The sequence below is a fragment of the Chelonoidis abingdonii genome, chromosome 14 (assembly GCF_003597395.2).
Source record: "Chelonoidis abingdonii isolate Lonesome George chromosome 14, CheloAbing_2.0, whole genome shotgun sequence".
Classification (NCBI taxonomy): domain Eukaryota; kingdom Metazoa; phylum Chordata; order Testudines; family Testudinidae; genus Chelonoidis; species Chelonoidis abingdonii.
Window position 1 is genome coordinate 16,672,007 of NC_133782.1, and position 11,746 is coordinate 16,683,752.

An 11,746-nucleotide genomic window follows, 5' to 3' on the forward strand; every position below is an offset into this window, starting at 1 on the left:
AAGAGTGCTGTAACTCACCCCTACATATCAGCATATAGACTTCGGCTCTTGCCTATTTTAGACAAATGCAGTGGTTTAACTACATTGATTTAAAACTACCTTGTTAAGCGGGTGAAAGCCCATAATGTAGACCCAGTTTAACTCTTGCTTGTATTGTTTTACCTTAAATCTTACAGTCCTCCTCAGCCTAAAACAAACAAAAAATTATGGACAATGTTCCTGAGTTTTAATGATACCAACAACTCTCCCCCACCCCCAACAAAATGTGAAAGAACAAATGAAAATTGTTTTGCAATGTTGACTATAGTGTAACTCTAAAATACATGCTCCGATAGATACTGAATGGTTATTAGAGACACTAACATTGTTCCCTCTGGGTTATTCCTATAGATCAGCTTTAGCTCCTCCTCCAGAGGTGCTGTAACTTCTTCTTTTGCTATCTAAGGTCACTGCTACCCTATAGGTGTGTGGCCTGCACATCTCTCATATTTGACGTCCAGATACCAGCATTGTTCCCATATGAAATGCATCATATATGTGCACAGGGCTTACCTGACTACCAAATCCTTTTATCGCTGCCACCTGTTTTCTATCCTATTATTTTGTTACTTCCTCCTGTGCTGTGTCGTGTCTGAAATTCAGTTGTAAGCACTTTTAGACAGGAAGCTTATGTTTTTAATCCCTCGTATAGGCACATAGGACACACTGTGGGGGCTGCAAAATAATACATAACAATAGTATAACCATCATTAACTCTCTGGATAGAGATACTGGCATTGTGATAACCCAGTGTGCCCTATAGCTACAGGCTTTGTTCCTCTATATGTGCCAGCTTCACTACCCTATAAACAGCGGGGTGCGGGAATAATTTTTGTAGTGGGGGTGCTGATGACAGAAACCATGGAAACGCTGTATTTGGTGTTTGTTACTACTTCAAGCCGGGGGTGCAGGAGCACCCCTAGTTCCAGCACCACTGCCTACAGATGCCACTATGGGTACTATTTTCATCCCAGGTATACTGCTGTGGTACTGTCATCTCCCCTATAGATTCTATACTTGCTCCCCTATCTAGCCTCCAGGCTCCCTGGCTACCACTGAAACCTGTCACCATGCAAGGCACTGACCGTAGCCCTATGCACTCTCCTACCACTTCAGAAGTTATTTCTCCTCCCTTGGTCTCCTGCTGTTCATTGATTTATCTCGTTAGACTGACAACACTTGGTAAAGCAACCCACAGCCTTTCATGTATTTACACCTGCTCCTGGATCTTCTACTTCATACATCTAACCAAGTCAGTTCTAGCCCATGAAAGCTTATGCCCAAATAAATGTGTTAGTCTCTAAGGTGCCACAAGGACTCCTCCTTTGGTTTTTTTCCCGTACTAGTTACTGTTATTGCTCTCATCTCCTCTTCCTCATCTAACGCCCATTGTTCAGAAACCCACATACAGCGCGCTCGCCCGCCCGCGGGTCTAATTTCCCACACAAGATATCTGCATCTAGAAATCTCTCTGTCTAGGTCTCGCTGGTCAGCCCCGCCCCGCCCCCAGGCCCTTTCTTACTGCGCCCGCCTGCACCGCGTCCCGTCCGCCAGCCCCCGGACTCGCTTACCGCCGCACTTCCCGCGTTAAGGTGACGTGGGCCGCAGGGCCGGGCTAGTCGGAGCGACAGCGGCGCAAGATGGCGGCCACCACGGGCTCGGGTAAGCGGGGAGCGGGCGGCCGAGCCGGGGAGGAGGGACTCGCCACCGCAGGGGGGGGGGGCGCAGCTTGTACCGGAGGCCGCGGGGCTGCCCGGCGTCGGCCCAGCGGCTAATTCCTCCTATGTTTCCCTATATTCTTGCATTATGTGTAGACATCTAAGATTTGAGCAGCTTCACCTAATGGTTTTCCTCTTGTTGCTTCTATGATCCTATGTAATTTTCCATGTACCTCTCACACCCCCACACATCTAGTTCATCTGTCACCTTTTATTTTATGCTTACCTGTGAGCTTTCTTCACCTGCCCCTTGGAGCCTAGTTTAAGACCTTTCTCACGAGGCTGGGAGTCATGAATAAAGATACTCCTCTTCCAGATGTTGTCCTTACTGGAACAGCATCTCAGGTCAGGAAGCAGAAGGCCTCTTATTTACATCATCTGTGTAGCCCTGAATTCATCTCAAATGTGTGTGTCCCTGTCTGGGCCTTTACCTCTTGACTGGGAGGATGAATGGGACACAACAGTGCCATCGCCTCCTTCACCCTTACTCCCAGAGCCCTGTAGTCACTGCTGATCTGCTCAGGGTCATATGGCTGTATCATTCATGCCCATGTGGATGAGCAGCATAGAGGGTAGCGGTCAGAGGGATGTGATAATTACCTATCCCTATCCTTGACATGCTCCAGATAGTTGACCTCTCTCTTCTCACATTATTTCAGCTGTTCTGGTGGAGTTGGTATATGCTCTGTGCCGCCTAGGGCAGAAATCTTGCCTGTAGATGATCTGTTGTCATGATCCATGGTGGATCCTACAGAACGGCAACAACCCTTTCTTTCAGTTCTGTATCTGACATGGAAAGTTCTAAAGGGCTTTGAAATGAGGCAAGGATTCGAATCCCAGTTCAGAATGCTGAGCTGAGGTTCTTTTTCACTCGTCTTTGACAATAGAAATGATTGATGTTCGCTAGCAATTAACATAAAGTTCGTGTAGATGTGGGGAGTACTGTTAGTGGTCATGTTTATGTTAGGTGGTACTTGTAAAGAACAACCTTTTGTCCTTTTTTGAAAGCCAAGTAGGTTCAAACTAACAGTTGCGGATACCTTTCAAAGTTTAGACACAAACTTTGTTTGTGCTAGACTGTGACTGAATATACCATTTCCTCCCTCTCTTGGGAAAGCACACAACTTCTCATAATTAGATAAAGAAGTTGACGAGTCCAGTGGAAATAACAACCTCAAGGCATGTTGTGGATTTATTTGTAGAGTTGTTGTGATAATTATGCCATAGGATGGAAAAACAAAATCTTCTGCTGTTACAATAGGATAAAATTTCTAGGGCAGACCTTGGGGAGCAGTTAGCTGTGTAAAACTGTCATAGCTCCATTGAAACCATACAAAAATGACTTCACGTGGAGGCTATGAAGTTTACACAGCTGAGGCCATCTTACCCTATATAAAGCGCTGTTGCTAACCTATCTTATCTTTCTCTGCTTTACATGGGTCATGATGTTGTATCAGATAGCAATTGACTTGACCTAGTGTGACTGTGAACATAAACGGAAATTGTGGTGACTTTTAGATTACAAAAAAGCACAATTCAAAATTTGCCATTTATTCAGACTTAATAATGTAGGGCTCAAGAAGTCAGTCCTTGTGCTGAGGCAAACCAACTTCAACCTCATCCAGACACGGCTTGTCTTGGCCTTATTTTTAAAACTCTCACAGGAATGTCCACAACATCCTTGGAGCTATTCCAGAACACTTACTTATTTAGTTGCTTTCTTAATACTAACAAATTCCGTGGCAGAATTCAAGCCCATTACTTCTTATTCTCCTTCAGGGGTGGGAAGAATGATCATCCTACCTTTTAAAAGCACTTAACATATTTGAGCCGTTCCTGGCGCCTTTCAGTCTCAGACTAAGACATTGCCAGTGTTTTTTAGACCTTTCTCTAGGTCAAGTTCGGTTTTCTAAACATAATTTTTGTTGCTCCCTCTGGATATTCTCGCAATTCTCACAGCTTCCTAAGGTATGGCCCCATGGACATAGTTCTGCGCTGTCGGCCGTCCCACAGTGTGCAGTAGTGTGGCAAAGTGTACCTCCGCGCGTCTATTAATTGACACTTCTATTATCACCCCTAAATACTCCGATGAATTTTAATCTGCCCGTATGACTATAATACACAAACTTATTAAATATTCTTACTGTTCTTTCTCTATGTTGCGTTGTGTGTTTCCCCCTGTAGTTTAATATTACAGTGATGTGTGTACAGTTACCATTTAGTGAAATGAGCAGAACGTATTGAACCTAACTTTGTGATAGCCCAGTTTATTGCTCACCTTCTCTGGCTTGTTTATCTTCTCTTGCTACTGATGTATATAAGACACTTGTACTTATGTCTTAGATGGCTAGCACAAATTGACAAGGCTGTTCGATTGCTTTTCTATCTTTTATGCTCCCTTAAACTAAGTCCATATTCCTTTCTATAGAATTCCTTCTTGATTTTTGAGGTCACTTCGAAGAGCTCTATGGAGCATTAGTGACCTCTGACTTTTCCTCATTTTCCTTCGGCACAGGAGTGTTGCAGTTGGGAAGGGCTTCACCTTGAGCCATGCCAGCTCCTTTGCCAGGGATTCTCAGTTCTCGCTGTTTTGTTAAGTGCCATTGTCCTGCGTTTTGCTGCCTCTGACTCCTTCCTTTCCTTACAGTAATGAAATTGTCATCTGTTGATTCTGACCAACAGCAGTCTTAAGTGGAGGCCATTTGGGTGAAAGATCAAGTCTAATAGTTGTCCCCTGTAGTTATATCCTCCATTTTGAAACAAAAGTTATCCCTAATATATTCACAAAATTTCCATAAGTTTTGGTTTGCCACATTTACTTTTCCAACAGCTGTCTGGTATTGAAGTCCTTTTATTACTACCAGGCCTGTTGCTTTGGCATATTTTCTCTTGTTTGTTTTAGATATGTCTCATTCCCCTCCTCTTCTTGTTTGTTTACAGTAGGCCCTACAATGAGTTCGACCCGTTTTTCCCTTTTATCTTTTCAGAGACATTCTACTGGTGGATAATGCAACACCCTCCTCCCTTTTTTCACCTTGCATATTCTTCCTTGCCACATCTGGACCAATTCGTCCATTGAGATTTATCCCTCCAAGTTATAATGCCAGTTAATTCATAATTTACTCTTGTTTACTTCTCATTCCTCCTTATTTATTCCCTATATTCCTTCATATGTGTATTAGATTGGCAGCTTCACCTAATGGTTTTCCTCTTGTTGCTTCTATGATCCTATTTGTAATTTTCCATGTACTCTCACCACCCCTAAGCCTTGTCCGTCTGTCACCTTGTATTTTATGCTCCTTGAGCTTTCTCACCTGCCCCTTGGGCCTCGTAAGACCTTTCTCACGAGGCTGGGGAGTCATGAATAAAGATACTCCTTTCCCAGATGTTGTCCTTACTGGAACAGCATCTCAGTCAGGAAGCAGAAGGCCTCTTATTTACTCTCGTGTAGCCTGAATCATCTCCAAGATGTGTGTGTCCCTGTCTGGCCTTTACCTCTTGACTGGGAGGATGAATGGGAACACAACCATGCCATCGCCCCTCACCCTTACTCCCCAGAGCCCTTGATGCACTGCTGATCTGCTCAGGGTCATACTGGCTGTATCATTCATGCCCATAGTGGTGGACTGAGCAGCTAGAGGGTACGGTCAGAGGATGGTTATTACCTTCCCTATCCTTGACATGTCCAATAGTGAATTCCTCATCTGTCACCTAAATTGCATTATACAATATAGGCAAGACTTTGAATCAGTACATTATGCCACGAACCTAAGGCCATTCTGTCTCGCTCGCTCTACTTTGAGCCCGAGCCATTGTGTTGTGTAGTCTGAACTGGCTACAGGCCTGTAATCTGCGGCCTCTACAGTGATGGGAATTACAGCTGTGTGTCATAGGCCTGTGCTCTTGGAGTGTTTGGATCAAGTTTTCATGTCTACTGTTGGTACTGTGAAGTTACAAGTGGTGAAGATGTATAGTGTGCTGGCACAATGAGAGTCCAGGTGCTCTGGTTTATTAGTACCTTTCACTTCTCTAGCTGTGAGACAAGGTTGACTGAAGAAGAGCTTGAGGTAGCTCAAAAGTTTGTCTTTTACACTACCAAGAGTTGGTCTAATAAAAACTTACCTCATTCCCATCCCTCTCTACTCCTGGGACCAACACAGGCTACAGCTCCATCAACACTGCAATCTTCTATAGCACTTTTATCTGATGATTTCAAACAGTTTACAGCCAATGAACTGAGCCTCATAATACCTTTGTGAGAGTTACATACATTTACAAAATAGTTTGTGAGGTGTATTAAAGTTAAATGGCCTCCCAGAAGGTCTCAAAGTGTCAGTGGCAGGGCTAGGCCGAACCCAAGAGGGCTGCTTAACTCACCTACATTCCATATAGACTTCGGCTCTTGCCTATTTTAGACAAATGCAGTGGTTTAACTACATTGATTTAAAACTACCTTGTTAAGCGGGTGAAAGCCATAATGTAGACCCAGTTTAACTCTTGTTGTATTGTTTTACCTTAAATTTACAGTCCTCCTCTCTAACCAAAACAAAAATTATGGACAATGTTCTGAGTTTTAATGATCACCACAACTCTCCTCCCACCCCCACAAAATGTGAAAGAACAAATGAAAATTGTTTTGCCAATGTGACTATAGTGTAACTCTAAAAAACATGCTCCGATAGATTACTGAATGGTTATTAGTGACACCTACATTGTTCCCTCTGGGTTATTCCTATAGATCAGCTCTTAGCTCTCCTCCAGAGGTGCTGTAAATTCTTCTTTTGCTACTAAGGTCACTGCTACCCTATAGGTGTGTGGCCTGCACATCTCTCATATTTGACGTCCAGATTACAGAGTATGTTCCCATATGAAATGCATCATATATGTGCACAGGGCTTACCTGAACTACCAAATCCTTTTATCGCTGCCACCTGTTTCTATTCCATATATTTTGTTACATTCCCCTCCTGTGCTGTGTCGTCTGAAATTCAGTTGTAAGCACTTTTTAGACATGGAAGTATGTTTTTAATCCTCGTTATAGGCACATAGGACACACTGTGGGGGCGCAAATATACATAACAATAGTTATAACCATCATTACACTCTCTGGATAGAGATACTGGCATGTGATAACCAGTGTGCCCTATAGCTACAGGCTTTGTTCTCTATAGTGCCAAGCTTCACTACCTATAAACAGCGGGTGCGGGAATATTTGTTAGTGGGGGTGGCTGATACAGAAACCATGGAAACAGCTGTATTTGGTGTTTGTTACTACTTCAAGCCGGGGGTGCAGGAGCACCCTAGTTCCAGCACCACTGCTACAGATGCCACTATGGGTACTATTTCATCCCAGGTGTACTGCTGTGGTCTGTCAATCCCCTATAGATTCTATACTTGCTCCCTATCTAGCCTCCAGGCTCCCTGGCTACCACTGAAACCTGTCACATGCAAGGCACTGACTCTGCTCTCTCTACACTTCAGAAGTTATTTCCTCCCTTGGTCTCTGCTGTTCATTGATTATCTCGTTAGACTGACAACACTTGGTAAAGCAACCACAGCCTTTCATGTATTTCACCTGCTCCTGGATCTTCTACTTCATACATCTAACCAAGTCAGTTCTAGCCATGAAAGCTTATGCCAAATAATTGTTAGTCTAAGGTGCCACAAGGACTCCTCCTTGGTTTTTTTCCCGTACTAGTTACTGTATTGCTCTCATACTCCTCTCCTCTATCTAATCGCCCATGTTCAGAAACCCACATACAGCGCGCTCGCCCGCCCGCGGGTCTAATTCCCACACAGATATCTGCACTAGAATCTCCTGTCTAGGTCTCGCTGGTCAGCCCCGCCCCGCCCCCAGGCCCTTTCTACTGCGCCCACAGCCTAGCACCGGCGTCGCGTCCGCCAGCCCCGGACTCGCTTACTCGCCGGCACAGTGTATCCGCGCGTTAAGGTGACGTGCCGCAGGGGCCGGCTGAAGCGGTAGCCGACAGCTGCAGATGGCGGCACCCAGCGGGCTGGCGTTAAGCGGGAGAGACCGTGCGCGCGAAGCCGAGGGATGGCGGGGGACTCCCCCGCGCAGGGCGTGCGGGTAGCGGGGGCGGGCGGGCCGAGCGGGGGGGGCGAGCAGGCGTAGTATCGCGGCCCCAGGCCGGCGGGGGGGGGCGCGCTCTGCCCTCGGGCGGGCCGCCGTCGGCCGGCATGCGGGCTCCTGCTTGGTTCGGCGTGCCGCGCAGGTCTCGGGCCCCGCGTGGAGAGGCAGCCCGTGGTTGGCCTCGGGAGCGGGCGGGCACACGTGTCCCTTGGGGGCGTCGCAGTACGGGCCGCCGGGGGGCCTGGCAGGGCGCCTGAGCGGCGCGGAATGGGCGCCTCTCCGCGGGGCGTGGGTGAGCGCTGAGTTCCGAGAGGAGGCTGGGGCAGGCGCGTGGATAGCGGGTGGAGAGGGCTACAGGCCGGAGATCTACAGGGGGTCGCTTGCCTAAGGCGCGTGGAGTTGGAGGAGCCAGGTAGTGTTTCCCTGGGGGTGGGCGTTGTGGGGTGGTGTGCCAGGTGTGTCCGGGCTGGAGGAGGGGCAGCTTTTGTGTGCCAGGCTGCTGCTCCCCGCTGGGGGGGAGCGTTGTGAGGGGCGGTGCGCTGGGGGTCTGGAGGAGGGGCTGCCTGGTGCAAGTGCGCTGGGAGAGGGGCACGGTGGTATGCCAGGTGTACTCTGACCTGTCCACTGGGGGGGGCCGTGTGTGGGGGTTGCCGAGGCTGCCAGTGTTGATGGATGATGGCCTGGGGCGGTGGCGGTGGTGTTGCTCCTCGAGGGTTGTGGGTGGTCGCCTGGGCGGGGGGAGGCGTTATAGCGTGGAGGGGCTGCCTTGTCTGCTGCCAGGTTGTGTGTCCCTGGTGGGGCCGGAAGGTGCGTTTGTGGAGGGTACCGGGCTGGTGGCTGTGTCGCCAGTTGTGATGTGTCCCTGCGGGGGAAGGGCATTGTGGGGAGGGCAGAGCTTTTGGCTGCTGCGCAGGGCTGTGTGTCCCGTGGGGGAGGGGCGTAGCGTGTGGCCGGCTTGGTTGCCGGGTGTCTGCGGCGGAGTGGGGCTTGGTGCTGAGGAGAGAGGGCGGTCTGTTGGGTTGTGGCATGGCGTGGCTGAGTGTTCCCTGGGGGGGGAGCGGGTCGGTTGCTTTGGGTGCGCAGGCTTGTCGCTCGCCGCTGGACGGGGGGACTGCCTGTGTGCCAGGTGTGTGCCTGGGGGGAGGGGGGTGGCTGGGAGGGCGTTTGTGGGTTGCCGGGCTGGGGCCGCGGGCTTGAGGAGGGGCTGCCTTGTTGCCCAGGTTGTGTGTCCCTGTGGGGGAGGGATGAGAGGCGAGGGTTCTGCTCGGTTGGGTTTGCCGAGAGGTTGTCGGAGGGGGGCTTGGCCTTGCTGTTGTCCCCTGGCGGGAGGCTGTGTGTCGGTGTGTCCTGGGGGGTGCCGTAGGCTGGGGCGTGGTGAGGGGAGCTTTGTGGTGGTTCCTAGGTTTGGTGTGTCCCGTGGCTGGGGGAGGCGTATATAGGGGAGGAGGGTGGGCCGGGCTGGGAGGCGTGTTGGCGGCTCGTTTGTCTAGGGTTCTCGCAGGTTGTTGTGCTCTCGCGTGGGCGAGGGGCGGAGTGCGTTGTTTGGGTGGCGGGTGGGAGTCAGGCGGCAGCTTGATGTGCCAGGCTGTGGGTCCGGGGTGGCCGTGCTGGTAGGACCGGGCACGCCCTTTGTGGAGCAGCGTTGTTGTGGAGCGTGTGTGTCCCTTGAGGGGGAGGGGGGCGTGCGTGGCTGGGAGGGGCAGTTTTGCCTGTGCCCACGTTTGTGTACGCTGGGGGGAGGGGCTTAAGGTGGCAGGACTCCGTTGCAGGCTGTGTGTCCCTTGGGGGGAGCGATTGTGGGGTGCCGGCTGGAGGGGGGCAGCGGTGTTGCCAGGTGTGTGTCCCGTGTGGGGGGGTGGAGGTGGGCCGCGTGGTGCGAGTGGGGGTCGGCTTCTGGGCTGGATAGCTGACGGCTGTGAGTGTGCCCTGGGAGGGGAGCGACGGGCGCTTTGTGGTGGTACCGGCTGGGTGTCGGGGCTGGGAGGGGGCGGGAGGGCGTTGTGGTGCTAGGAGGGGCTGCCTTGGTGTGCGAGTGTTGTCCCTTGGGAGGCGTTGTGGGGCGGCCGGCTGGAGGAGGGGCAGCTTTTGTGTTCTATGTTGTCCGGGGTGTGGGTGGGGTGGAGTGGCCCTTTGTTCAAGGTGGTGCTGGAGGCGCGTTGTGGGGGGTGCCGGGCTGGAGGAGGGGCAGCTTTGTGTGCCGACGCCTTGGTGCCTGCCCTGGGGGAGGGCGTGTGGGGTGCCGGGCTGGAGAGGGCAGCTTTGTGTACCAGGGCGTGGTGTGCCCTGGGGGGAGGGCGTTGTTGGGGGTGCCGGGTGAGGGGGCTGCTTAGTGTGCAGGTTGTTGTGTCCCTGGGGGGAGGGGTTGTGGGGTGCGGGCTGGAGGAGGGGCTGCTTGTGCCCGGTGTGTGTCCTGGGCGGGAAGGGCGTTGTGGGTGCCGGGCTGGAGAAGGTCTGCTGGTGCCAGGTTGTGTGTCCCTGGGGGAGAGGGCGTTGTGGTCGGTTAGCCAGGTGGAGGAGGGCTGCCTTGTGTGCCAGCTTGTGTGTCCTGGGGGGAAGGGCGTTAAAGTGGGTGCGTGCCATGTGGAGGAGGGCTTGCCTTGTGTTGCAGGCTGTGTGTCCTGGGGGGAAGGGTGTTCTGGGGTGTGCTGGGCTGAGAGGGGGTTGTCTTGTGTGCCAGGCTGTGTGTCCCGGGGGGGAAGGCGTGTGGGGGTGCGGACTGAAGGAGGGGCTGCCTGATCTGTACCAGGCTGTGTGCCCTGGGGGGGGAGGGCGTTGTGGGGGTGCCGGGCTGGAGAAGGGGCTGCCTTGTGTACCAGGCTGTGTGTCCTGGGGGGGGAGGGCGTTCTGGGGGTGCCAGGCTGGAGGAGCGGCTGCCTTGTGTATCCTAGGGGGAGGGCTTTCTGGGGGTGCCAGGCTGGAGAAGGGGCTGCCTTGTGTGCCAGGCTGTATGTCCTGGGGGGGAAGGGCGTTGTGGGGGTGCCGGGCTGGAGAAGGGGCTGCCTTGTGTACCAGGCTGTGTGTCCTGGGGGGGAGGGCGTTGTGGGGTGCCGGGCTGGAGAATGGGCTGCCTTGTGTGCCAGGCTGTGTGTCCCGGGACAGAAGGATGTTCTGGGGGTGCTGGGCTGGAGGAGGGGCTGCCTTGCGTGCCAGGATGGGGTGTTGTTGAGAGGAGAGGCATTCTGTGTTTAGTAGGCTAGAGGAGGATGCGTTGTGTACCAGGATGGGTGTCTTTGGGGGAGTAGAGTTCTGGGGTTACCAGGCTGTGGGATGTCAAGATGGTATGCCCTTGATAAAACCAGGCTGGAGGAGAACGGGGATGCCTTGCTCCAAGTTATGAGGATGTTCTTGGCCGCTTGTCCTTTATCCTCACCATGATTTCTTTCTCAAGCATTCAGTCCCACTCTTTTATCACTTCTGGGTATGATATTGTTCCCTGATTAACAGGGTTATTAGAGTAAATCTGAAGTTACTAAGGGAGGGTATACATTGGGAATTTGTATTGGCATAGCTGCATTGGTCAGCGTGTATAAAAAAAAAAAAAAAAATCCAAACCCCAAGAGACCTAGCTATGCTGACCAAACCCCCTGTGTAGACTGTGCTAGGTTGGCCGGAGAATTCTTCTGTCAGCCTGGCCACCATGTCTTGAGGAGGTGGATTACCTACACTCATGGGAGAATCTCTCCTGTTGGCGTAGGTAGTTTCTACACTGGAGATGCTACAATGGCACAGCTGCACCACGATAGTGCTTCAGTGTAGACCAGTGGTCGGCAACCTTTCAGAAGTGGTGTGCCGAGTCTTCATTTATTCACTCTAATTTAAGGTTTTGCGTGCCAGTAATACATTTTAATATTTTTTAGAAGGTCTCTCTCTACAAGTCTATATATAATATAGCAAACTA

The 11,746-nt window shown here is 51.3% G+C and overlaps 1 protein-coding gene across 2 annotated transcripts in view; it reads left to right on the forward strand.

Moving 5' to 3' along the window:
• Positions 1-11,746, forward strand: part of UBE2V1 (ubiquitin conjugating enzyme E2 V1) — a 36,939-nt gene that overhangs the window by 6,086 nt on the left and 19,107 nt on the right. The window contains exon 2 of one of the 2 annotated variants that reach the window (XM_032804051.2): positions 1,519-1,701. In XM_032804051.2, coding sequence (XP_032659942.1) covers positions 1,680-1,701 — 22 coding nt within the window. In that variant the 5' untranslated portion in view covers positions 1,519-1,679. Of the gene's footprint in view, positions 1-1,518; positions 1,702-11,746 lie in introns of those variants that run through there. The other variant, XM_032804052.2, reaches the window with a different exon arrangement.